Here is a 27,204-nt window from a genome sequence, read left to right on the forward strand (position 1 = left end):
CTGGACCACAGCTCCCTGCCTCCTCCTCCGCACGCCTTCCCCGTGGCCGCCCCGCTCCCAAGCGTCGATGCCGAGGGGCAAAGCCGAGGGCTGGAGGAGCCTCAGCCCAGCTCCCTCCCAGGGGTGACCTCGCCAACCCACCCCCAGCCCACACATCACACACGGACCAAGGGACTTGTCGACAAAAGATAATGCCTCAATCACTTAATTGCTTTAAAGAGAAGCAAAACATAAAGCATTAAACATATAAAGTAGTAAGATTGAGTCACTTACCAGCTTGAGGAGGAGGGAGCAGCCGCATGCCAGCGCTGAGCAGCCAGACCCGGGGGCTCGGGGCACTAAAGCCACCCCAGACTGTGGTGGTGGAGAAGAAGGAGAAGAAGAAGAAGCAGCCACCCTGCTTTCAAAGGGCCTACTTGCTCAACGCCATGCTATATATCAATTATTTAATCACCAATTAATTACCCACTAATTACCCTAACAAAGCAGGCCTGCTCCTTGTCGTTGCTGATGAAGCAGATTCTGTTGAAGGGAGGGCTGTCCCCCGTCCTGTCCCCCCCAGCCCAGCCGGTGCAGGTGGCGGTCAGGTCTCCTGCCTGCTGGGCTTGGGGCAGCTCCGCTGGCCCCGGCTTTGGCCAGATCAACGTGCACGCCAGGGTCACCGTGTCACTCACAGCCCCGCGGGGGCCAGTGCTCCCCGCGGGTGGGCAGGGACCCGGGTGCCCCAGCATGCAGAGGCTGGGAAGCACCGATGGACGCAGCAGAGGAGCCCCGGGGGTCCCTCATGGCTAACGCCATGTGCCAGCGGCATGTGCCACAGCCCTCTGCTTGGCCTTGATGGCTGCAGCTGGGATCCCACCGGCGATGTGGCTGCATCCCAGCTCAGCTCAGAGCACACTGGCTTGATTCTGCACCCACCATGGCAGTGCTTCCCCGCCGGAGCGGTCCGGGCATGGGGAGCTCGCCCACCACCGCCGGCCGGCTGTCCCTGGCCCTCGGAGCAGGAGGGACACGATGGATGAGGCTCCTCTTGCAGGAGCAGGCGCTGGGACTGCGCTGGACCACGAGCCTGTGTGGGGAGAAGGGAATGGCTCCAGCAGCACAGAACTGGCACCAGATCCCAGAAGCATTGGCCAGAAAAAGCCTCTGAAGCACCAGGAGCCACACGTGGGTGTTGCACGTGCTCCAGGAACCACCAACTCCTGTAACAGGGATGCTAAGAAATCCTCTCATACATGAGCTACGCTTTTTTTTTTGTGAGGTCTGTTTGTATTTAATTATCAAATTGCAAAGTATTTACATCAACATTAGAGTTTCAAAGCATCTCCACCCCCCACCACCCACAAAGCTGGACCTTTTCAGGTTTTTTTCCAAAGTTGTATTATTATCAAAAAAAAAAAAAAAAGCTAAATATTTTACTTTGACACTGAAAAAGGCAGGTGGGGGGAGAGGGGAGCTGGGGAGAGAGAGACACAGATCCACATGTTCTCTGCATAGTCGGTTGGAGATCTTACAAAACACTGTTTAAAAAAATGGTGACAGCAGAGGAGCATAACTTGTAGGGCGTTATTGACCCTGGGAAGCCGAAGAGCATCCTTAGGTGGGGGTTCCCCTCTAGAGTTTATTGGCTTAAAAAAATAAAATGGCAGACGACAATGGTGATAGAAGAGAGGCTCTTGATCCGTGGGGCCTCCGGGTCGTGCCGGCTACAGCAGCGAGTCCGGAGATGCTGCGTCCCACCGAAACCACTGCATGGACACATGGACGGACACGTAGACATGCGTGTGCAGGGGGGCTCCTCCGGGATTGCTTTACTGTCTTCTTTGTCGGAGCTTGCCAAAAGCCACAGGGAATTCAGCCAGCCCAGGGTGTTCCCTGTGCCGAGGGTGCGTTCCTGCTCTGCCGCTTGCCGGAAAGAGCCAGAAAATGAAACCGCCGGGTTAAGCCCATTCCCGTCCCGCTGTGCTCGTGCAAGACCCTGTGCGTCCTGCAGACAACCAAAGGCCAAACCTTAACATGTGCTCTTGCCTTCTCTCTCCCCAGCTTTCAGATCAAATCTGGCTGCCGCACGTTACAGTTTTAAGAAGTTTCTCCTGGGGATGGGGATTTTGTATAATTTAGGCAGAGCTATGGCACAGGCCACCCCTCGGACCAGCGGCCGTGGGACAGAGCTTCTCTGGCAGCGCCGACGGGGACGTGGCAGCCACCCGCCCCAGGGATGCCAACATGGAAAGACCCAGAACATCGAGGTTTGGAGAGTCCCTGCCCAAACGCAGAAATGCAGGCACAGCAAATCTGCTAGGAAGGGGGGAGAAAAGGCTCCGAGTCCCAAAATTATTTAAAAAGAAATCCGTTAAACCAGTCACTGTTCTCCAAGCCAGCATCATCTCTCCATACTGCCAAAGAGCCCGTTCAAGCTGATTTTGAAGGTTTTACTCATTAAAAAGGAGCTACCAACCAACCAAGCGAGCACTTGGTTCATAAATAAGTGTCCGGGGAGCTGCAGGAGCAAGCGGGAGGCAGCAGCGTGCCCAGGCCCTGCTCCAGCAGAGGTTTGGGTTTGGGGAGGGAAGGGAAGGGGGTTTCGGCCACCCCCCTGCCCATGCTTGGTTCCCACCCGGCTTTCATGGGACACTGGCACCGTGGCGGGGGCTGTCGAGAGGCGGTTTGGGTCTACTGCCTGCAGGGAGGCTGTGCCGGAGGGAAACCCCATCCCACACGCCATGGGGAGGCAAAGCAAACCCACCACCTGAGGACTGAGAGGTGGGCAAGGCTGCTGGTTCCCATTCTCCAGGTCCTTCTTGATAGTGTATGCCGTGCCAGCGCCCCTGCCCGGCAGCACCCCTGCCCAGCAGCACCCCCTCCAGCCCCCATCCCACCCCTGGTCCAGGACAGCATCCGAAGAGCCCCCAGCTCTTTCTGAGCACGGGGCACCGCGGGTGCCCAGGACCCGAGAGGTGAGGGAGTGAAGCCTTGCGAGCCACCACGGCGAAGGGTTTCCAGCCGGGTACAGCCGTGGGAGGGGGGAAAAACCAACACATGCAACTAAGTCAACTTTTAGGAGGGCACGGGGACTGCTCGAGGGCTATGTACAAGGCAGGCACTGGGTGGGAGAGCGCAGGGGCTGGGTGCTGCCCCGTCAGCCCCGGGGTTCAGCCCCATGGGATGTGTGAGGGGGCAAAACTGGGCACGGATAGCCACCCACTGCCGAAACACAGCTGAGGTCTTTGGGAGCGAGTAGCGGGGAGATGAGGATGCAAATGTCTCCTGCGCGGCACAGCGCTTCCCAGGACTCCTCCAGGATGGTGGTCCATGGCTGGGGATGCTCCCACTGCATGGGGACTGCAGCCCGGCAGTTGAGACATGAGGGGTGGGGGCAAGGCAGCTAAAAAACGTACCGGGTGGACAAAAACATCTGTGAAAGATGAGTATTTCCCCCAAAACACTCCCACACCCTGAACAGCCACACGTGCCATGCACCCAAGCCCCACGGTGGCACTGGATTTGGTGGCAGGGCCAGCCCAGGGGACTCTGCCGGTGGGAGAGCTGGTGGCAGAGCCGGGGAGGGCGGCTGGGGGGCTGTGCTGCACTTCCCCAGGGGCCGGCTGGAAGACCAGGAGTGCTCGGTGGGAGAAGGTGCAGCTGGGGCGGCGGGGCTGGCCACAGGCAGGGCGAGGGCTCTGCCGGCACACCCCCGGTGCCACTGCCAGGAGAGACGAGATGGGTTCCCTTGGGGGGACAGACGCAGCAGGAAGACTCGAACGTGTGCCCGGGTGCTCCCAGGGGACAGTGTCGGTCACCAGAGCCATGAGCAGCCACATTCCACGCTCCCAGCACCCGCCAGCCAGCGAGGCCGCAACGAGGCCAGAGGGATGCCCGAGGAAGGGGGACCACCAGCGTTCCACTGCCACGCTACGCCGGCACCACCGCCCCGGTGCATCGCCCTGTCCGAACCAGCCAGGGACTGTGCCTTTCCCCGTGGCGAAACGTCTCTGCCAGCGCCCTCGGGAGAACCGGAGCCAAGGAGGGGATGGCAGGGAGGGCGAAGGGGCAGGGAAATTTGTGCTGATTTAGAAAGGGGGTGCAGGAGACCGGGGCCGTTGTCTGAGGTGGGGTGATGCTGTCCCCCAGTTCCTCTGGGCTCACCCGAGAGGTGCTGGGGGGGAAAGGTCTCCCAAAAGCCAAGTCTCTCGGCAGGAGATGCTCCACTTGCCCTCCCGAGCCGGCTCCGCCAGCGCCCGCAGGCTCCTCTCGCCAGCGGGACGGCACCGCTTCGTTAAACATGGGCCAGAAGTCTTAATGAGCGGCGGGGGAACCCAGCACCTCCCCTGGCTGCATCTGGAGACGATGCCCCATCCCGCTCCAGGGCTGCTCCACAAAAAACCGGCCCCTCGGCAGGGAGGCCAGCCCTCAGCACCCTGTGGCGAGGACGGCAGCATCCCTGGTGCCAGGAGGACCTCCAGGTCTATAGGTTCTCGCCGGGCTGGTACTGGGGCTCTGTCGAGGTGAAGTAGTCCTCCAGGAAAGCCTGCAGGTACTCGAAGGTGGGTCGCTCCTCCGGGTCCTTCCGCCAGCACTGGCACATGAGGTCGTGCAGGGACTCGGGGCACTCGGGCGGGCAGGGCATGCGGTACCCCCGCTCCACTTGGTCCAGCACCTCCCGGTTCACCATCCCTGCGTGTGGCCGGACACACGGCGCCGAGTGAGAGACGGGCCAGATCCTGCACCGCGCCTTTCCCGGAGGGGACACCGAGGGCATCGCACCGGGACGAGCCTTACAGGCAACCCCAGTGACTTGACCCAGGGAAAGAGGGACCCTCAGCCCAACAGCACTCGTCCCCGCCAGCCTGTCACCTTGCTCGGAGACCAGAGCGGGACAGGGTGGCTGTGACCCTGCATCTGGCCGGGCTCTGCTCGCCCTGCCCAGCAGGGCAGGATCTGACCTGGGCAGGGGCAGCTGACCCCCGAGCCAGCCCTCCCTGCCCAAATCACAGGAGAAACTGCATCACTTTGCTCCTCCGCAAAGATGGCTCTGGGGGCCACGGAGCGCCAGGGGCAAGCGCTGGGTGAGGGCGGTTGGTGTCGGGGCACCATGATGGGGACGGGGTTTCTGCTGGCGGGTGCAGCCCTCACCTGGGTACGGGACTCTGCCCTTGGTGGTCAGCTCGGTCAAGAGGATGCCAAAGGACCAGACGTCTGACTTGATGGTAAACCTGCCATACAGAGCAGCTTCGGGGGCCGTCCACTTGATGGGGAACTTCGCGCCTGGATGGAGAGGCAGGGTGAGGGGCTGCTCCTGGCCCCACGGTGCCCGAGGGCACGCAGGCTGTGAGTGCTTCCAGGACCCCCGCACAGCCAGGGCCACGTGCTGGCTCGAGATACAACGCACACCCTTGGGGACCGGGGACCACTGAGTGGCCACTGCTCCGGTGCCACCTGCCTGGGCACAGTGCCGGCAGCCCCGGGCACACACCTTGCCGAGCGGTGTACTCGTTGTCCTCAATGAGTCGCGCCAAGCCAAAGTCAGCCACTTTGCACACCAGGTTCTCCCCCACGAGGATGTTGGCTGCCCGGAGGTCCCGGTGGACGTAGTTCATCCTCTCCACGTAGGCCATGCCAGACGCGATCTGTGGGGACCAGGACATGGGGTACCGAGGCTGGCAGGGTGACACGAGGGTCCCCAGGGAGCGCCTGGCACCGCCGAGGGGAACGGCTCCCCCGCGGGACCCAACCCGGGGTGCGAGAGCAGCCGGTTGCTCAAGAAAACCCATGCAGACACAGGTTTGCTGGCCAAGGAGAGCCAGCAGCAATGAGAACGGGCAAAATGATGGTCCCTGACTGCAACCCAGCTCCAGGCTGAGCACCCAGTGGGGACGGCAGCACCCAGCCCGAGCCGAGCCAGGCTGCAGAGCACCCCACCTCCTGACAGGCAGCAGCCACGAAAGCCCAGCGAGGTGTTCGGGCAGCCAGCGCCCTCGGAGGGGGATGCGGGAGGCCTGGGGATGCACAAACCCACCTGAGCTGCCATATCCACGAGCTGGGGCAGCCGCAGGTACTTGCCCATCTCGCCCTTCAGGAAGTCCAGGAGGCTCCCTGCGAGGAAGACCACAGTCATGGCCATCTGGAGGAGCAGAGCCCCCCAGCCCCCCCTCCCACGCTCACCCTTGCTCATGTATTCAGTGACAATGTAAATGGGCTCCTCCGAAACCACGGCGTAGAGCTGAACCAGCTTCTCATGCCGGAGCTTCTTCATGACCTGGGCTTCCTGCAGGAAGGCCTCTGGGGACATGGTGCCAGGCTTCAGCGTCTTGATCGCCACCCGGGTGGTGCCGTTCCAGGTCCCTGCGGCATAGGACCATAGGACACGCTGCTCAGGACACATTTACGGGGCAGGGGGCCATGTCCCTTGCCTGCTCCCCCACCCCACTGCAGGCTCCGGGCACCTGCAGATGGCTGGGGAGCGGATGCAGGTGGTGACACAGGGGGGACAGCGGGGCGGGAGCGGTCCTTACCCATCCACACCTCTCCGAAGCAGCCCTGCCCCAGCTTGACCTCCAGCCGCAGTGATTCCCGGGGGATTTCCCAGGCATCCTTGGCGAGGCCTTGGGTCTGGGGCTTGGAAGTGGGGCAGACGTTGGTGAGACGGTGGCACAAGCCATCGGCGTGTTCTAGCACAGGAGGGGACAACACCAGGGTGACACTTGGGCATTTAGGCACGTGATGTCTTTACCCCGCATCTTCCCCACAAAACACCTCGGGGACCCATACCCAAACCCTCGCCCTCTTCCCTAAATCCCAAGCAGGTTTTTACCAAGGTCCCCCCCAACTGGTTTGGGGTCCCCCAGCCCTGCACTGGCTTCCCATCAGCACCCGTCCTGCAGCGAGGGCAGGCACAGCACCCAGGGTGTCACCCAGACCCCAAGGGGACCCCACGTGGCTACCCACTGGAGTAATAGGCCACCAGCTGCTGCAGGCTGTTGAACTGGGTGCGGGAGGTGATGTAGAAGCCGCCACTGTCCAGCTTGCGGATCTTGTAGTGCTTCACGTTGAGCCCCTTGGCGTTGTCGAAGTCAGAGACGGAGAGGCAGTAGGCACCTGTGGGCAGGACCGAGGGGCTGGGGGGAGACGCACCGCAGATGGGTGCTCCCCATGGGGTCCCGCCAGGGGTGGGCGCGGGGGAGCAAGATTGGGCATGCAGGCTGCTGCTTTCACCCAAAAGCAGAGGACGGGGAGCAGCTCCCGGCTGCACGAGCTGGCACCTCGTGCCAGGGAGGGATGGCACGCACTCCCGGCTACAGCCACGTAATCACGACCTCCAGCCGCCCCTGCTTGCACGGCAGCTCTGCCAAGCCTTGCCACCAGCCAGGGCAGCGCAGAGGTGGGGGGTCTCTGGGAGACCCCCACTGCAGAAGGAGGCAGCTGTCGGGTCGGTCATCTGGGCACGGGTGATCCCTGCTGCTCCTCCAGCCCCAGCAGCCGGGAGCTGGCTCAGCATCCCCACGGGATGTGCTAACGAGGGGCATCCCGCCCGCCAGCCCCCCAGCTCTGCCGGGGCCTTCTCTCCGGCGACACGCGGCACACAGCACCGCGGCTGCTTCCTCCGCAACGAATGCTGCTCTCGGCCGGGACACGCGGGGGCCACCGCGGCTCAGAGGAGCCAGCACGGTGGGGATGGACCGTGCCCCCAGGCTGGCACCGAGGAAGAGACCCACTGGGTCTGGGGGGTCCAGCGGGCGGGAGGGCGAGCAGCCCCGGGGGCACAGGGACGAGAGTGGCTCTGATGGCAAAGGGGGGACACCGAAGCAGGGGAGAGGACTGTACGGGAGGCAGGCTGGGGGGAGCTGCTGACCCACAGCCCCGACATCTTGGCATCTCAGAGGGACGCCAAGGGGCTGGTGGGCCCGATTCCCTCCTCCACAAATCCCGCCGTGGGCATCGCTTTGGGAGCTTGTCTCTGCTCTGCCCACGAGAGCAACACCGCGCTGCTGGAGCCACAAATAACAGAAAGGAAGATTTATGCTGCTGCTTGAATGAGCTGTTTCCACCAGAATAAAATAAATAGTGGCAAGTTCAAGGCATCAAAACAGAAAGGAACATCAAGGAGCTTTTCCCAAAGGTGCATTTGGAGCCAAACTAAACCACATTTCCAGGTAAGAAACAGCATCCTCAGGCAGCCGAACCGCAAAGATCACAACTTGCACTTTCAGGAGGCACAAACAAGTATAAAGAGTCATTAGACTTGAAAGAAGGACCTCAAGATTCATCACTACCTCTGCCTGGTTGCCCAGGAAGCACATCTTCAAGATTTTGTCACTATATAGGGACTAGGAAAAAACAAAAACCATCTACTTGGGGGTGTATTAAAAAAAAAAAAAGGAAAAAAGTGCATCCTGCCTGGTGGTCCTGCCAGAACTGGTGGGGCACCTGCCTCCCACCCTGCCATGAGCTGAACCATCTCTGAAGGGCGACCACTGGGCAGGCAGCACAGGAGAGAAGCAGCCACATCCCTCCATGGGGGTGAGGCTTGTTGGCGTCATGGTGCATTCAGCATAGAGATGTCACCGGTGATTTAACGGGTGCAACAGCGGGTGTCCGGGTGCAACAGCGGGTGTCCCCACATGGATGCCCCTCCGCCCCCCGGAGAGGGGCTCCCCCAGGCTGGCCCCCCCGGCCCCGCTCACCTTTCGTGGTCTCGCTCTCCCGGACCAGGAAGGTCCCTCGGGGGTTTTCGGGGTTGAGCAGCAGCCGCTCGGACTCCCGGCGAGTGATCTTCCCAAAATACCACCTACAAGGGCAAGGCAGCAGCTCAGCACCCAGCACTCGCCCGCTCCCTCCGTTGCCTGTCCAAGCAGCGGGCTCAGCCCTGGCCCCCCCCCGCTGCAGGTTTCAGAGACCACGGGCTGTGTCTCTGGGCTTGGGCACCCCGGGGTGTGCTGTGCCCCCGTGCAGCCTGGGCTGGGCATCACCCGAGGAGGAACCCCGCACCATGGACCACAAAACACCTTCACTCCAAAAGCCTCCCCAGATGAGGGGCTCCAGGGACCCCTGAAGCCCCCCAGGCTCTTGGTAGGGGAGACGCCGTGCCGCTGGCTGGGGAGGGGCTGCAGGGACGTAGCTGGCACCTCCTGCTCTGGGACTTACGGCCAGCTTTCCCTGTGTGACGGTCACCTCTGCGCTCAGCCTGATCCGCACAGGCAGAGCCAGCAGCATCCTCACGCACGGATGCGTGTCCATGCAGAAGAGGAAAAACCAGACCAAAAGCATCAGGTCCACCACAGCCCCTGCTATGCCACCACTCATCCCACCACCGCACAAGCACGCCGCACCTCCGCACCTCATGGGCCTTAAAGAAAGGCTGGAAAGCATTCAAGGGGTTTGCAAATTCAAAGGGGAAAAATAACAAAAAGGAAGAACACGAAGGCCTTGCAGGCTTTGCCCAGGAGAAGGGCAGAGGGAGGGAGGAGCGCTCAGGGTGCGTTTGCTATCGCTCGACTTTAAACTGTCTAAAAGATGGCAATTACTCTTCAGCCTGGATGGAGTCTGAGGGCGCGACATAGTTACTGGGGATGTAGCCCGTCTGTCCTGTAGTGAGGGAATGAGCCAGCCACCAGTCACCTTCCCTGCAAGAGAACCAAAACACACTCAGTGTGAAGCCAGGAGCCCCCCGGCCGGCCCCTCTCCCGCCTGCAGGTGCCAGGGCCAGGGGCAGCGAGCCAGCACAGAGCCCCGCCGGGAAGGGGTGCAGCCCCGCAGCCCCCAGCCCCGCAGCCGGACCCTGGCCAGGAGGGCTCCTGCTGCCAGCCCCTGCCCGTGGCTCCACTTGGGCAAGCTCTCGGTATTGGGGCCACGCATCTGCATACGGGATGCTTTAAACTTAAATCGGGCAGGGCAGCCAGCGAGCCAAAATACCTTTGGAGCCACCTGAATGCGAATGGGGTCTGGCTGGAGGCTGAGGGGCATTGGGGATCCAAGGCAGCAGGGCAGCGGGGAGCAACAGGCAAGGGAGAAGGAGGGGAAGTGGGGAGAAGCAACAGAATGATGGCAGTGATTAAAAAAATGCACCAGGAAAACCCAAGAGAGTTTGTTAAACACAGCCTGCAGAAAAGCAACAGGACGGGGTTGAGGTTTGGGCGGGGCGGTGAGACCTGCCCCGCAGCGATGCCCAGCCTGGGTGCAGCGGGCTCCGTCCAGCTCGGGTGCCCCGCTTGCAGCCGCAGGACAGGCAGGCTGCACGGCTGCAGCCCCTGACCGCAAGCTTCCCCGCAGCCCCCAAAGGGCTGCGCCTGCACGACCATGACTGCAGCTCGCACGGAGCCACACACACCCACTGTGCTGGCCCACGGCCCCGGGCACGGCTCTGCCCTGCGGGAGCCCCTGTGCCGTCCCCAAAAACCCAGTGCTGACCCACCATCCCTCCTGCCCCAGGCACGGCGGCCCCAAGCACGTCCCCAGGAGCTGGCAGGGCGTGGGAGCCTTCTCACTGCTCTGCCCTCCTCCCCGCAGGCTCCTGCACGGGACGGGGCAGGAAAGGACAATAAATAGAGAAGAACAACAGGACGGCGGCAGACGGCTTCCCCTTCCCCGCAGACAGCAGGGCTTCCTCCCACCACCTGAATCTCCTCGCCCATCAGAGTCACCTAATTTATCCTGACCACAAGGGAGACAACGCTACGGGAAAACTGCAGATTCATGGGAACACCACCGCAAGGATGCAAGAACTTGGTAGGACGACCTCCACAAACACTTTACAGAAAAATCTTAATAACCTCAATCACCACTAAAAGACCCATCAGACCACAATCCAGACCCATCCCTGACCCCTGCAGACGTGTACACCTCCATCCTTGCTCCAGACACACCAGCAGCTTGTGCCTTTTGCTTGTCCCAGCTAAACCAGCGATGCTTCGAAGCGGCCAGGAGGAGCTGGACACAGCCCCCGGCTCCCCATGCTGGTGCCAGCAGGGCCGGGGAAAGCAGAGACTCGCAGGGCATCTCCTCCCAACCACACAGCCAGGCTCTGCTGCCCACCACGAGCCCGTCCCCAGCCTTGCAGCAGCCCCAGCCGGTATTTTAACTTCTCCCGGTCCCAGCGTGTCTCGTGGCAGGTAGCCTGGGCTCCCCAGCTGGAGCTGCTGCCCCAGTCACCTTTACTGGGGTGGCTCCAAAGGGGACAGGAGGCTGGTTGGGCTCCTTTCCCACGGGACTGGAGAAAACATCTGCTTTAGAAATGCCCAGCTTTTGACTTGTGGCTTTATTCCAGCTTGGGCTGCAAGGCTGCAGGCTGGGAATTCGGCAAAAACAAACTATTCCAAAAATGTCTCAGTGGGGAAAAAGATAATAATAATCATCTTCATCAAAACAAAGCATTTCAACAATTCCCTGCACAATCTTATCCAAAATACCCCACCACATCCCTGCTGGCTGCCAGCTGGCTGGGAGAAGACCTCCTCCCGCTGGAAATGGTACCACAAGAGCCTTTCCGCACTGGGGTGGACGGATTTGGCCCGTCCGGGAGGCCGAGGGTCACCGCAGACAGCCTGGGACGCAGGAGCAAGGAGATGAGCGACGTGGAGGCTTGTCCTCTCGCCCTGCGCAACCCCAGCCCTGATAGAGCAGCCAAAACCTGCAGCCACCCTGCAAAGCCGCTGGTGGCCAGTCAGCCCCATGGCCGTGGGCTCCTCCTGCGCCCAGGACCTGCCAGCCCTTCCCGGGCTGACCCCAAGCACCCTCCCCACAGCCCCAGGGCACCGGCTGTGCCCTGCCAGGGAGCCCAGAGGAAGGGGACATCACACGCCTGCCTTTTGCTGGCCCCAAAGTGCAGCAGCCTGAGCTGCTCCTGGACCGTCCCAGCATCTCTGGGCACTCAGCGAGAAGAGAGATTTACCCGCCCGAGCGCTGCACAAACTGCACAGCTTTCTCCACCGCCTCTCTCCCTGTGGCCATCCCACCCACGCAGCCGCAGCAGACACGGGCATGGTCGGCAGCTAGATCCTGCACCCTCCACCGATGGGCTGCATTGCCAAAAAAAGCCCTTTTGCTCCCCAGGATGCTGCAGAGCCCATCACACACGGACACTTCCCTCTGACCGAGCCTTTGACGAGCAGTGGCAGAGGAAAAGAAGTACGGAAACCCCAGAAGTGATGTAAGGCATAAAGAAAAAACCCTCACATATGGGCCCAATCCAGACCCCCAATGGGCAGAGCTCACTTCATAACAGCCCAAACCAGAACCCAAGCCTGGGGCTAGTGCGCTGCTGAGGCTGTGAATTAAGAAGCACCAAACCCCCCAAATCCAGACTTTTCCTGCAGCGTTGAAGCCCTGCACATCCTACACTTCATGGATTAAATGAATCACCATTAATAAACAGCGTTGGAACAAGGAGAACAAGGATCAGATTGAAAGTGCATTTGTGCAACCATTGCAGGAGAAATATCAGTCCCGGGACGTTCCCTCATCTTTCCACCCTTCGACTTTGCAAAGCTGGTTTTGGTGCCCAGGTTGGAAGGCAGCAGCGGAGGGGCCAGCGGGAGCTGCGGACCCCAGGGACCCCACGGCAGCACTGGGGACAGCGGCTCTGCCAGCCGGGCATCCAGTGGCGCAGCCGAAGGATGCTGCAGACCACGCGTGCTGTGCGTCAGGACAGACCATACGTGGGTTTAATACAGGATCACGTTTAGGAGCATCTTCCAGCTTGTCACGCTGCCCCGCTCCACGTGGCAAGCGATGGGTGCGCTGCTACGACCAGGATGGAGAGCAAACAAGCAGGAGCCAGACTCCTAAGGAAGTGCTTGAGTCCCCTGAGCCACTCACAAAAAATAAAATTTTAAAAATGCAAAAATAAATGCAAAAAAGGCCAGGAGGGAGCAGAGAGCCAACTGAAAAGGGACTGCAGAGGGGTGCCAGGCACAGACAAGGAAAGCGGGCCAGGTTCAGAGCTCCTGGGTGCAGACACAGCTCTGGATGGAGCAGTTCCCGGCACGGAAGGGGCTCCCCGCTCTGCCCCGGTCGCTCAGGGAGGACAAACCCAACCAACTGCAAAACCATCAGGCAACCCTCTCCTCTCAGCCCTACTCCACCCAACCTCACCCTAACGTGGGCAGCAGACAGGCTTTTATCATTTAAGATCATTAACAATAATAATAGTAATAATCTGCAATACACACCTGACGTCCACTTTTCTCCTAAACGACAGCGTGGCACAGAGAAGAGAAAAGAGAGTCAAGAGAGAAGCTGAGATCAGAGACACTGTGCAAGCGCAGGGGAAAGCACCCGTCAAGTCGAGGAGATGTGTCCAGGCAAACGAGAGGGAGCTGAGCGCTGAGGGGGACAGGGGAGCAGCGGGGACACAGCCCCGCGCTAGAGGGCACGGACTGGCCAGCAAGCAGAGGAGGTGACTTGGTGACAAGGCTGCAAGGCAACGGTGACCAGCAACAGGGCCGGGAGGATGTGGGAGCAGGCAAACGATCGCCTCCAGCGCTGGTGTCCTCGGACAAGTTACTGTGTCCGCGTGCGTCTTGGCAGAGCGGCTCCAAGGGTGGCACGGCTGGCGATCAGGCAGCGATCGCCCAGAGCATCCCTCCTCGAGCACCCATCCCCGGGGAGCGCTGGGCTCGGGGGCTCCACAGGAGGGACGCAGGTGGCAGCTCACCCACGTGGGCTTGGCCGCGGGGACAGGGACACTCACGTGTTGTTGACGATTTGCAGGCGCTCTCCTTTCTTGAAGGACAAGTCTGTTTCGGTCCGGGACTCGTAGTCGTAGAGGGCCACGAAGGTGGTGACTCCACCTGTGACAAGAGACCGCTCAGGATGGGCACAGCCACCGGGGCTGCCGCAGCGTGGCACTGGGCAACCCTCGCCGGGGACCCTCCTCTCCCACCATCCTCCCATCGCCCAATAAGACACAGATCTGCTCCCCCTCCAGCTCAAAGACAGAGTCCCTGAAAAGCAGGAGACCCCATCATCACAAGAAGAAGCTGGAACCAAACCCACGAAGACCCCACAGAGACCCTCCCTGCCTCGCCAAGCCCCAGCCCACACCAACCAGCCAGCGCCCCGGCACGCTGCGGCGAGGTGACCGTGTCAGAGGTGTTGAAGCCTCCAAAGAGCTTGGACTCAGCGGCCATGGTCCCGAAGGAGCGACTGGGGGTGCGATGGGCGTCGGGAGCGGCCACCTTGCTGGGCGTCTGCGAGGCCGGGTAGCCCCCGTGGTGGGCGTTGTCGGTGGGCTCCAGGCTGCGCCGGCGCTGGCTGGGGTCTTTGGGTTTGCTCTTGCTGCTCCCCATGGTCCCGGGCTGGAGGAGACAGACACACATGCAGAGGGCTTCTTTTATTATTATTATTATTATTATTATTATTATTATTAAGCTGCTTCCCAGGGTTTGCACAACAGATGCTTGCCCACTAGGAAACGAAACAACCTCCGGAGTCTTTTCAAGCATCAGCTGCCAGAAAGTCTGGCCATCCTGCCCTTGCCCTGGGATAGCATCGCCCCTCATTAACGCCGAGCCACATCCCGCCTCGCTGCAGCAGCCAGCGAAATGCTGGGAGCGGAGCTGCCAGGGCGTGCTTTGGGAGTGGAGGGAAGCATGCTTAGCTGGGGGATTGCCGAGCAAGGGTGCCGAGCACAGAGCCTGGACCGGTGCTTGGGAGGGCGACTGCGGATGCCCTGGGGCCAGGTGCCCACCATGGGGTGTAGCTCAGCACTCCACATGGCCACATTTCCTCCTACATGAGGGCTTCTACCAGGGCATGGACAGGAGAAGCCAAGACCTAGGCAAATATTCACGAGTTTGGATTACACCACTGGCAGAAATTTGGAGAACCCATAGCTGCATCACTCTCCTTGCTCAGGATGGGGATTTAAATGCTGAGGATGTTCCTGTGAAGCCCAAAATGTGCAGCAAATCAGAGAAAAGTTTAAATCAGGAGCAGTTCCAGGCAGTTAGCAGCTAAAGACCAAGGGATCTCAGCTTTATATATAGTCATGCCTTCCTTTCCACTCAAGATCATGCTCTATAAATACCTTCAAGGTAATGATATAAATGAAGAAAGGGAATTATTTGCAGTCTCCAAAGATGGCAGGATATCCAGCAGTGTCCTGCAGCTATGGAAGGAAATATTCAGGCTAGATCACACATGGCAGGAGGGAAAAGGGAGGTGGAGACAATGGGGAGGAGAATATCTCTAATAAAAAACAAGCAGGGAAGGAGCAGAGGAGACAGCCACTGCCTGTGGGGTGCGGACCTGGATGCAGCCGCCTGCACGGCTTTGCCGAGGGCTCAGCCTCACCCAACAGACTGTTTTTCTTATCCGGCTTTTGACAGAAGCTTGGGGCGAGCCCCCGTGAGCAGGACAAGAGCCATGGGGCAGCTCCAGCAGCTTGCACAGCCTCGGCGTTGGTGGGGCAGAGCTCCCCAGCTCCTGCCGGGGGGGGAGTTTAGGGGTGCCTAGCACAAGCTCTGCTCCTCTCCCAGCTCCCCTCCCCATGGTGAGGGTTTTGCTTGACAATCAGGGCTTATTTCCCAAAAGACCCAACTTCCATCTACCATTTTCCAGCTCCCAAATTGCACAGATGACCGGCAGCATCCCCTGTCCCACTTCCATGTGGGTTTGCTTCAGCTGCAACCCTGCCAGCGGGATCAGACCCTGCCAGGGTTTGGGAATCGGAATAAACTGATTTTTCCGGCTGGGTACAGCTACGGCAGCCACTCTGGTGGGGAGCAGAGCTGTCCTTCCCCCTACCTGTGCAGGTGATGAGGAGGGACCGATGCCTCTATCTCGGCCCACACATATCTGTGACGGGCTTTGTGGGCCTCGGAGCAAAGGAAGGTCAAATATAAGCTTTGTGCGTGCAAATTGTCACCGACAGCAATCCAGAGGTAGAGCCCATGGTGAAGGGGAGGGGGTCTGTTCCATAAATAAATATGCTTTTAAAAGCCCGGTGCAGAAGATGCTAAAGCAGAACTACGGGGGAAAGCAGGACCTTAGAAATGATGAGAAAAAGCCCCCACCGCTAAGGAAAGTGAACCTCCCTGTCCCCCCGGCCAGCCCTTCGCTCACCTCTGCCCAGGGCTCCGGCACCCGCTGGTGCTCCCGGGATGGCAGCAGCAGCGCGGGGAGGAAAGCAAGGGCACGGCGGGGCTGTGACCATGCGGCTTGTGACTGCCCACGGGACTGTGAGCAAGGGGCGCAGCCGCTCAGAGTTTCCCCTGGAAGCGGCACTTCCCCAGGCAGGAAAACACCCTGGCTGGGGCGGTGGATTTAGCAGCACTTTGGGGACACAAGCATCCCCCGAGCGCACCCCGCAGGGCTGCCAGCCTGGGTCGGCAACCGATTTATCAGTGCGCTGAGAAAAATTAGAGTATAAAATAGTCAATATGCCTGGAGATTAGCCAGGAGCAGAGCACAGAAAGGGGAGAGTGGATCGGCCAGGCACTTCCCCAATGTCCCCAGTGCAGGGGGGGTCCTCGCCTTCACACCATGAGCCTGCGGGCACAGGACATGCATCTTCCAGGCATGTCCCGGACGCCGTGGACCATGAGTTCATCCCTCCTGGCGCAGCGGTTTTGGGGAGGGAGAGGTCTCCAACACACATCACAAGCTCCCAGCTTGCGCCTGGGTGCTCACCCTCCTTGGCAAGGGCTTTGCTAGGTCTGTGCTGCTCACCAGGACGTGCTGCTCTGACGGGGCCCAATCCAGCCATCGGGGCTTTGGCTGCAGGAGCCGAAGTTGGGAGCAGAGGAGGAGGAGGAGGAGGCACGAGCCTGCGGTCCTCTGGGGAAGGAGCAGCAAGCCCAGCTCCAAGCTCTCCCGTTGCAAACACCTTTGCACCTAAACACCTGCACGCACTAGTTTCGATTTGGCTAGCGCAAAACGTAGGCTGGCAATCCCAAAACGTGCCCAGAGGCACTGGCAGCCTCGCACCCTACCCGCTCCAAGTCCCAGGTAACTCAGCCAACGCGACCGTGCGGCCACAGCCCTGCGGCCGCCCCAGGGAGACATTCCCCACCCGCCCCCAGGGACGAGAGGGGGGTCTGAGAAATCCCCTGCAGCCCCCAGTCGCTGCCTTGGCAGCTGGCGAGGAAAGGGTGCAAATTCCCCCGGGAGGACGCAGGGGGTTGTGCAAGAGCCTGGCAGAGGAGTTATTAATGACGGCAGGAATGCGCTGTGCACTCAGGTCCCCGGGGGAAGAGGGGCCACGCACCAGCCCCGCCGGCGGGAGAGACCCCCCTGCCTCTGGCAGAGCCGGCGACAAAACCCCGCCAGAGCCAAGGGGCAGAGAAGGAAGTGGGTGAACCCACCGCCGGGCCGCGGCAGCTCCCAGTACACCCCTGCAGCATCACTGGGAGCTGTGGGACAGCAACACAGTGGCCAGATTGCAAAAAATACCCACTGCCAGCAGCTATGCTGTCTTTATGTCTAACGTACGGTATTTCTACGTGTAACAGGCTGCAGGCATGCTCAACGCTGCCAGCACCCACCCAGGGCAGCCCAGCCGATGCCCAGCGGGGTATTTCCCTGCTCCCTGCCTTTCGCAGCTGACAGTGCTGGGATGGGGGGGCTCAGCACCGCTCCCCATCCCGGCCGGTGCCTCGGCTTTCAGCAGGGCTTCCCCTCCCAAGGCTTGCGCGGCGGCAGCAGGCTGGAGCACGGCCAGCATTCCCGGTGCTCGCCTCTGACTGATGCGAAGCGGCGTGCGGAGGCAGCTTTCCCGCATCGGGGATTAGCACCCCGAGCACGTCGCAGCCTGCAGGAACTCCCCTGCTTTCCGCTCCGGGGGGTCAGCGCCAGCAGATCGCAAACCACCGCGGTGCCGAGTTGCGAGGCCTCAGCTCTGCCCCCGCGGGCCGGCCACGCCGCGAAGAGCACCCAGGGACGGGAAGGACAAAGGGAGGGCTCTGCCTTTTGCTCTTGCACCCAGCACCCTACCCCCCCGCAGATGCTCAAGGGCCAAACCCTGCTGTTGCACAGCACCCCGCACCCCAGACCTGAGCCTCCCCAGGGGGTCGGGAGGGTTTCCCTTGTAGCGGGTGGGTTCATTCAGCAGAGCAGCCTGGTCCCCCCTCCCCGGGGCTGTCGGAGATGCCTTACCAGTGCTTCCCGGCTACAGCCTTGCCGCGGGGTGGGGAGGGGCCACTGGCGAAGTCAGCTCAGCTCCCGCCGCAGCCTGCGAGACAGATGGGATGTCAGCACCCGTCCCCGCACCCCGCTGCCCTCTCCCCCCCGCACCACAGTCCGGAGCCCTGGGCTGCTGCTGCCTTCCTCCTCCTCCTCCTCATCCCTCCAGCGTGGGGCCAGCAGCTCACACCCGCTCACTCTGATCTCTCATGTGTGAAAGGGGACGATTCTCTGCTCCACTTCATCAAACCCACACTGGGACAGGAGAGGAGGCGGCTGGAGCCGCCCCGAGCGATGCCCCGGCGCGAGAGGGGAGCCCAGGCACCCCCAGCCCACCAAGGGATTTTTTGGGGGAGAAGTAAAGCCAGTTGCTCCGGACACGCCAGCGGTCCCAGCCCCTCTACTCTGTCTCCAGACAGCCGGGACCGGTGGCAGTGAGGGTTGGCCACCTTGTCCCCAGGGATGAGAGTCGTCAACCTCACAGACAGATGCTATGGCATGAACCACGCACAAGGTCTGGGAGCACCTCATGCTGCTCAAGCTCTGACTCAGCCAGAAAAGCACATTTTGGCCATATTTTTCAAAAGCGACAGTTTCCTGCTGCAAGTATGTGTGATGGGGGGACACCTGTCAGCAGCAGTGGCTCAGGGCAGAGCTCTGGGTGAAGGCAGAGCAGGGCAGGGCCCCGCAGAGCCAGGGCAGTCACCTTGCCTGGCTCTGCCACCCCCTTCCAGCCCCCAAATCCTGTAGGAACTGCCCCTTCTCTCCCCTCTCATACTGAAAAAGAAATCTCTCTCCAGCCAGCCCTGCTCACCCAGTGCCGGGCAGAGGCTTCAGCTGCCCCCGAGGGGCTCTGGCTTGCCCGGCATGGAGGGATTCAGCCCCTCCTGGCACCCCCAGCTTCACAGCCCTGAGCAGCATCCCCACGGGCTCCTGTCTTGGCTGGAGCCCTGGCTTCACACCTCATCCAGGAGGAACGCCCCAGACGGATGGGGATGGGGTGCGGGCAGGTTTTTGCTGTGCTGCCATCTAACCCTGCTGGGAGCAAGCCTGGAAGGGAGACCAACCGCAGCCTCCCGCCTTTATGCCCTTGGCCACCAAGACATAGCAAGGGGAGGGCCTGCATGGAGATGGCAGCGAAGGAGAAAGAGCTGCTGCTCCGCCAGCACCTCCGGCTGCCATCGCAGCCTCCCCTGCCCCAGCGGCCCCGACCCACTCAGCCTGTGCGTTCCCCGGATCACGGCATGCTGCCCCACGGCACACACACCAGGCTCGTTACATTGCAAACACCACGGTGTGATGGTGGAAACCACCAAGCAAACCTCGGCAGGGTCGGTGTAACGCCGGGCAGCTGCCTGCGTCCTTCTTGCTGGGTGGGCGCCCGGGGCGGCAGCTGCCATGCAGAGGATGTGCCACGCCGCAGGTTTATTTTGATGGCCTCCCCTTCCCCTTGCTAATAAGTTTTGTCACTATTTTTAGTGCATTTGATTAGGATAATAAGCAGCAGCTGATTGACAGCTCTTTAAGACTTTGAATGGTTTGTAATTTGTACTTGACTAATATTCGCTGGTAATAATTGCACAGCGGGATGGAAGGTGGGGGAAGCTGCAGTCTCAACTCCAGGCTGCAGCACATACAAATAAGGCTGCGCCGCGTACACACGTGGTGCCCCTGTCCCCGCCGCCCGTGCTCGCCGTGCCGCTTGGGCTCCCGGGCACATGCTGCGAGGCCATAAATGGTCCAAATATAGGACCAAAAAAGCCACCAGGGAAACCCAAATACGCCTCAGCCTGGGGTCAGCCATGCGCCAGGGCAGTGAGGTGCAAGCTCCTCCAAAGGGGAAGGGACAGGTCCCCGCGTGGCTGCCAGGTGGACGGATGCACTTGCATCCTCACGCTCCCAGGTCTGGGTATTCAGTGGCTGAAAGTGGCTGTTCCGGCAGCAGCCCGGCACAGCCCTGCTGTCGGCTCCGCAGCAGGGCTGTGATCCCCGCCGGCGCATCGCTGGCACGGCCACGGCTGGGCTCGGGCACCCTCCAGCAGTGCCATCCCCATGCGCTGCTGGGTTCTGCATTTGGGGTCTTCCCGGCCCCCCCAGGCCGTGGCTGGGCTGAGCCGCAGCCGGAGGGGAGGGTGCCGGGGCCGAGCCCAGCCGCACACCCTGCCCGGGGCAGAGGCCGCAGCAAGGAAAGAGCCGCAGCAAGAGGCCACCCCCACCCTCCCCTCTCCAAAAGCAATTAAAAATGAAGCACACTCAGCTGCACAACTCAGCTCGGATCAGATCACGGCACGCGAGACAGCAGCATCCCTGTCCTCCCCCGCCGGCGCTGGAAATGCCGCCTGACCTGCCCAGCATCCCCGCTCCTCGACATCCGCATCCCCAGAGATTCTCCCCCCCCCAGAATTAACTGGCAAGTTGGGATGCACGAAAAGGCTCCATCCTCTGCCCTACCTCCCCACCGCAGAGATGCTCTTGCAAAGGCAACAGCGAGGGGAACCGCTGCTCTCCGGCAGGTCCTGCTCCGGCTGTTCTCCGCTGCGCCTGGATCGCTCAAGGATACAATGGCCGTGGTAACCAGGCTGATAGCGGGGCTGGCGGTGGAGGGGGAAGCGATCTTATCATCTTCTCAAAGACACTAACAAAAGACACTGATTGGGAGCAGACAAAACACAGCAGTACGGCTTCTGCGAGGCAGAAGCAGAAACCTTGGGAAATGCCGCGACAGGCTGGGGCCCAACCGCAGACACTGAGCCTTGGGGAGGGAGAGAGCGCCGGCAAAACCGGCTCCGTCCTTGGGGCTGCTAAGGAGCTGGGTGGGTGCTGAGCGGCACCGCCGGCAGATGGGATGGGGTGGGTGCTGGGGAGAGGTGGGCGAGGGGCCGGAGGCTCCAGTGCCCACCCGCTGCCGGAGGGAGCGGAGCCACGTCCCCGGCTCGTGGAGCCCCAGCGAGATTAATAACGGCACCTGTCTCACGCCAGACTGAAAAATGAAGCATGGGGGACGGCGGGCGAGACAAAGCAGCCTTGCAGCCCATGGCAGCAGGCACCGGGGATGAAAAGGAGCAGAGAGCGGAGATCCCAAATGAACCCTGACCTGCTCCATCCCCCCTTGCACACAACCGACCCCCTCCCAGCAGGACCAGGGTCCCGCCGGGGCAGATTGATGCAGGGCAAACAGAAGCCGCCTACGAGGTGTGCCATTACGAACAGAGATCCCAGGCTGGAGGCAGGCAGGCAGGCAAGAGCCGAAGGGCACTTCGCCGTCCCCCGCATCCCCCTGCACAGGCAGTGCAGAGGCGGTGGTGCCGCCCGCGCGACCGCGGCACCCGGACAGCGGGGTCAGCACCGCAGCGCTGCGCCGTGGGGAGACGGCGGCTGCTGCACCGGGGGCGATGAATCGTCGCTCGGTCAGCGCTGCCGTAACCACTGCGAGGGTGGTACCTGAACAGCCAGCACCCCAGCACCCTCCCTGCATCGCCCCCCGCTCCCTCCCTGGATTTTGGTAGGAAACGCAGTCCCAGACACGCGTGCACAGTGGTTTCCCTCTTGGTCCCAGGGGATGCTACTGAAGTTTTGCCTTTTCCCAGGGCGGGGGGCCAGTGAATGGCAGCACAGCCCCTGGTGCTTTGGGGAAAGCCTCGCTGCCCCGGCTCAGCCCACCATCCCCTCTGGCCACCTGAGCATGGCAGGTCAACGCATCCCCCACAGAAAAAGCGATTCCTGTCCCCTGTCCCATGGCATCGGGCTTTGCTCGGTACAAGAGGGAGAACACAGAGCCACATCTCTGCCAGGCTGGGACCAGCCCTGCTGCAACGAGTCCCGAGGGCCAGTGAGAAAGGGGGAGCTGCTTGCCCAGCCCTGTAAACCAGGGTTTGATGCTGCAGATCCTCTCCCTGCCTGGCTGACGCTGCGAAGTCACGCCTGGGTCACGCCTCCAGCCCTTCTCCTCTGCAAGGACACTCGTTTCTCACCTGCACTGATTCCTAAAACAAAAGGAGAGACGCAGAGATGCTCGATTCATCTCTCGGCTCCAATCTGGGGACCAGGGGAGCCACTTCCATGGGTAGGTGTCCCCAGTGCCCACCCAGGACCCCCGCTTTGCCCAGCGACTGCATGTCGAAGGCACCTGAGCTAAGGCACCCCAGCCCTCCCCTGGCTCCCCCCGGCTGACGGAAAACTCTCCCAGACGAAAGGAATTGCTGGTGGAGGAGAGGGGAGGGCAGCACGGCTGCTGCACGGGGGCCCGGCTATGCGCTCCCCACATACGTAAGTCCCAGCCCCTCCCAGCCGACCCTGTCAACTCCTGTTAAATTTAAAACCATCTTAATTAAAGCTCCACAGCTCAAGCTAGCATGGGCCAGTGGGTCACGAAAGGGGAAAGGATAATTAAATCAACCATCCAAATTCACCCCCCCAAGCATGGGGGAGAGTCACGGTCAGGAGCGATGCAAAATGCCTCTGAAAAGACATGTCAAAACAGGGAGTTTAAAAGACCAAAACAAACCCGAGAAGCACAAAAGCAGGTTCTGGATGTTTATCTGGCCAAGAAACCGGGAAACACCAAGCACACGCACAGCGAGCCATACAGGGAGCTCGAGCTCTCCCCACCGTTGCGGGGCTGGCCCCTCCACAGGCAGTTTTTGGCTTGCCGGGGCGAGGGGCAGCGGCTCTGCCAACACCAGCGGCTGCACACAGCCGCAGTGCCCCCCGCTACCCCTGCAGCACCCCGAAGCTGGGCGAGGGCAGGGGAAGCCCAATGGCGGGCCCCCGATAAGCACTGTCTTGCATAAGGCTGGCAAGAAAAAGTTGCAGGCCTTACCTCCCCGAAATAATGCAAGCGGCTGCCCAGAGCGAGCGGGACATGCGGCAAGTTGTGCTTGCTGGTGCCGAGCCGCCGAGCGCTCAGTTTTAAGCCTTCTTCTCCCCCAAGGGATGGGAGAAGGGAAGGCGGCCATTGCCACGCCACGTCACATCCCCATCACCACGCTGCAGCAGACCTGGGTACCGACGGGGCCACCTTCAGATCCTCCGGCGTGCGGATGCGGGCAGCCTGGGCTGACCCACTGTGGTGCTCACCCACAGCCCTGCGCACCACGTCCCGGGGAGCTGGCAAAGCTTTGCCCACTCAAAGCTTCCTCAGAGGCAGTGGGTTTTTAATGTACATCACCGAGCGGTGCCGAGGGCTCCGGAGGGAGCTGGCAGCCACCTTTCCTGACCAGCATGCTACCGAGTGAAGCTTGTGGGAGCTCCTGGCACACCGCTCCCTGGCATCACACACAGCATGCTGTGTGGTGGGTGCTGAGAGCTGCAGCCCCTTGCAAAGGGCTGCACGGGGAGCCGCTGCTGCACCGGCAGAGCGTGGGCAGCCAGCAGTGCCCCACCACCCCTTTCTGCTCCCGTGCAGCAACAAAGCCACCCCAAAAATCAGGGCTCCCACAGCTCCACCAGCCCCGTGCCCTGGTCCAAAGGAGTCCCCCCGGCTTCAGGGCGCTGCTAGGAAGTGTTTGGGGTCAGGGAGGAAAAGAAAGTTGATCAAAGGCTCCTGGAGTCCCTGCTGTCCCCTGTTATCCACGCACGAGTGCTTTGGGAGAGCTTTGGGACAGGCAGAGAACAAACACACGGATCCTGCAGGCCCAGCTCAAGCCTGCTGCTTGCACACAGAGAGGAAAGGGGAGCCACGGGGGAGAGGGGAGCACCTCACTGCCTGGCCAGCACGCATCCCCCATCCCTTTCTGCGCTGTAAGGGCATCCTGGCAATTAGAGATGGAAAAATAAGCTTTTTCACCACGAGGGTGGTCCAGCACAGGACCAGGGCTTGGGGAGGTGGTGAGATCTCCAGCAGGAGATGCTCAAAGCTGGCCGGGCGCTGTGCAGCCTGACCTCACTGGCGTTGCTCCGGGTCGGAGCAGGGATGCCTACTGGTACCTCCCAGCCCGACTCAGCCTGCGCTTCCAGCATCCCCACCGGGACACCAGCCAAAGCCAGGAATTGCCCAGCCAGCTCCAGCAAATGCTTTCCAAAGGCACACAAAGCCTTTGGCCTGCGCTAACCTGAAGCCGGCTTCTCCCAGACGGGCGATGAGGGCGATGCTCTTCTCCTGCCAAGTCCAGGAGAAGGAAACAGAAAGGAAATGCTTCCAAGGGCAGGAGTGTCCGTGAGGCCAGGAAGTGCCGATGTCGAGCCGGGGTGGCACTAGGAGCCGGAACTCCTGGCCACCAGGACTGCCTGGAGCCACAGGGAGATGCTTCCCAAAACCAGCCCTCTAGTTCAGCACAGGGTGCTCAGTGCCCCCCAAAATGTACATTTTTAGTATTAGCCCCCAGGCATGCTGGCATCCATGGGCTCCCAGCACCCGCCACCAAATTCTCCAGTTTCCCACGGCCCCATCACATCAACGCTGTTCCCGTCCTCCTCCAGGTGAAGCATCGAGACAAGGGACCGACCCCACTGGAGAGGGTGACAGAGATGCGGTGACACAAGCTGGCCTCTCGAGGAGGAGGGAGGATTTCTGTTCCCCATTTCTGCAGTGCCTCACCCAGCGTGGCCAGCCTCGGGCTCCAGGAAACGCAGTTTGCTTCTGCTTTCTGAGAGGGGACATCTGCCCCGGGTGCTCTCCGGGGATGGCCGTGACGCAGCACCCAGCCCGCCCCGTGCCCGGCTCCTGGGGAAGGGGCAGGTGGCAGCGAGAGGCTGATGTGACTCACAGGTGGCTCAGATCCGGCCAAAAAGGTGCTGCCACCCGCGCGCGCCCTGGCTCAAGAGCTGCCGCACCCAACAGCACCGCAGCAATTTCACCCCCGGGCGAGGACGGCAGCACAGGCAGGCAGCAAATCTCCAGGGCAGGGGGAGGAAGGGGGCAAAGAACATGCAGGAGGCAGAAAAGCTCTGGATCTGAGCAAGTTACAACCACCCCTGGCCACGCTGGCGTCACTGCTAAAACATTTCCACTTTCAGAGAAACCAGCCCATCCAGTCCAGCGAGGAGAGGAGCTCCCCGGGGACCCACTGGCCCTCCAAGGCTGGAGCTGCAGACCCACCGGCCCTGCAAAGGGGTCCCGCAGGACCCCACGGGAGGAAACCTCCCAGCAACCCCCCTGACATGGAACAGGAACTGAAACACTCGCTGCTAAAAAAAGGGAAAATGCAGGGAGGGCATTTGCACCCTCAACACAAACCCCGTGGGGCCGGGCATTGCCCCACTCCTGGCCGGGAGCCATGGGGACTTGGCAGGGCACGTGCTGGGTTCACTGCAATGGGAGGGTACGAAGGAGAAACCAAGCAGAGGCCAAGGGTCTTCCCTCACCGATTTCCAACACTTCCCACTTTGCAGACCCCTGAACAGTTTTAAACAGTTTTAAGCAGGATCCCACGCAGCAAATTTGTGCTGATTATCGGCTTATTTTCCTGGGTTACTTTGGGACTCTGGGGCATCTGCCCGACACAAGCCACGTGCTCTGGGGAACCATGGGGCCACCAGCCCTAATGCACACATGCTACAGGGGCAGCAGGTGGCTGCGGGTCAAGGCTGGGTGATCAGGATCAGCCTCCAGCAATGCACGCTCGACTCCCGCTTTCACCTCCACGGGCATGGATGGACTGGGAGCAGCTCCCGCAGCAGTGGGCATAGCCCGGGACTGTGGCTCTGGTCTCTGCACCGTCAGACCCCACGCTGAGGCATGCCCGGGAGCCTGGACTTTGCTGGTGGCAGAGCCCCAAGAGATGCTGGTGCCCACAGCCACTCCCATCTGCACCACCAAAACAAAGCAACTCGCTCAGGATGCGTCAGAGAAAGCAACCAGGGAGGGTCTTGAGGGGCAAACAGAGAAGCTCAGCCAGCCCCAGACAGCATTTCCATACCCAAAAAGCTGCATCAGAATCCCCAGCCGCTCCTGGGGCGAGCGGGATGCCCAGCAGCTCCACCGGAGCTGCAGGGAGAGGAGCCGGCTGGGAAGTGCAGCCCCAGACGGTGCTCGCTATAAACAGCCCGAGCAGATGAAAAACAAAGAAAAACGCTGAGCTGGTGTCTTTTATTCCTGCCGCTCCTGGAGGGGAGAGCCGGGCTCCGCACACCTCCCGGCCCTGCACCGCTCGCTGCAGCGGCGGTGGGGAGCAGAGATGGGCTATGGGCGAGGTGGATGGGACCAGCCCTGAGCTGCTGGGACCAGCCAGTGGCGTGGGACGAGCTGCACGTGGACCTTCCACCCTCCCGTGGCACCTCTCCAGCCCTCGCTCCTGCTGCTCTTCCTACCCAAAATAACCACCCCGAGCTGGAGCTGCCCCCCTCTCCGCGCTCGGGCAGAGCCTGCGGGGACGGGATGAAGGGACAAAGGGCATCTCCTCTGCTTTCCATCACCTGTGGCTCATGGCGGCTTCAGTGCAGCCCACCCAGACCACGGCACGAGAGCTATCCCCATCCCCAAATCACCAAGAAGGGCTCAGAATAGGGTATGTACACTCATGTGCACGCACGTCCACACGCAGCTGTGCACGTGCGCAGGCAGCCGGGGTGGGCAGGCAGCTCCCTGCAGCTGCCCCCACGTGCTGCTCTCCTTGCCCGGCCCCAGCCACACACACTGGTCCCAGCACTCTGAGCCTTTCCACCCCACACGCTTCCAAACTCAACCGTCCGTGATGCTGGAGCATGAAACTCATCCTGGTTGCACTGACTTTTGCAGCTACATATGCACCCTTCCTCGTCCCACGACACCCTCCCTGCCCCGCGCAGCAAGGTGCTCACCAGCAGCTCCCCCTCAGCCGTGCCGAGGCTCCGATCCCTTCCCTGGCACACCGGGGCCCCGCCAATGCTTGCCCGATGGGCAGGGGAATGAAAGGGCTGGGACGAGCTGGCCGTGAGTCCGACAGCGTTGGGTTTCTTTGCAGAAGTCACCAAGCGCACGCTTCCGCCCCAGGAGCATCCTGCGCCTAGACCGGCACCGCCAGACCCCCCGGCCACCAGCACCGGCTGCAGCCTGGCAGCACCGCAAAACCACCAAGCCACAAGGGCTGGTTTCAGCCGGGGAAGTCAGTGCCCAGCTGGGTCACAGTCTGGGGAGGAAGCCCTCGAAAACACCGTCTGAGAGGCTGTGGC

General features: G+C 61.3%; 1 protein-coding gene across 3 annotated transcripts in view; it reads right to left on the reverse strand.

The window, feature by feature from the left end:
- Positions 1-1,256: 1,256 nt before the first annotated feature.
- Positions 1,257-27,204, reverse strand: part of SRC (SRC proto-oncogene, non-receptor tyrosine kinase) — a 31,285-nt gene continuing 5,337 nt past the window's right edge. Inside the window, exons 2-13 of one of the 3 annotated variants that reach the window (XM_072878880.1) lie at positions 18,091-18,166; positions 14,042-14,320; positions 13,685-13,784; positions 9,522-9,620; positions 8,682-8,785; positions 6,946-7,095; positions 6,513-6,668; positions 6,163-6,342; positions 6,017-6,093; positions 5,474-5,627; positions 5,134-5,265; positions 1,257-4,674 (exon numbers count right to left, since the gene is read on the reverse strand). In XM_072878880.1, coding sequence (XP_072734981.1) covers positions 4,466-4,674; positions 5,134-5,265; positions 5,474-5,627; positions 6,017-6,093; positions 6,163-6,342; positions 6,513-6,668; positions 6,946-7,095; positions 8,682-8,785; positions 9,522-9,620; positions 13,685-13,784; positions 14,042-14,312 — 1,632 coding nt within the window. In that variant the 5' untranslated portion in view covers positions 14,313-14,320; positions 18,091-18,166 and the 3' untranslated portion in view covers positions 1,257-4,465. The remainder of the gene's footprint in view (positions 4,675-5,133; positions 5,266-5,473; positions 5,628-6,016; positions 6,094-6,162; positions 6,343-6,512; positions 6,669-6,945; positions 7,096-8,681; positions 8,786-9,521; positions 9,621-13,684; positions 13,785-14,041; positions 14,321-18,090; positions 18,167-27,204) is intronic. The other 2 variants (XM_072878881.1, XM_072878882.1) reach the window with 2 other exon arrangements.

This window comes from Ciconia boyciana, chromosome 14 (assembly GCF_034638445.1).
Source record: "Ciconia boyciana chromosome 14, ASM3463844v1, whole genome shotgun sequence".
NCBI classification, from domain to species: domain Eukaryota; kingdom Metazoa; phylum Chordata; class Aves; order Ciconiiformes; family Ciconiidae; genus Ciconia; species Ciconia boyciana.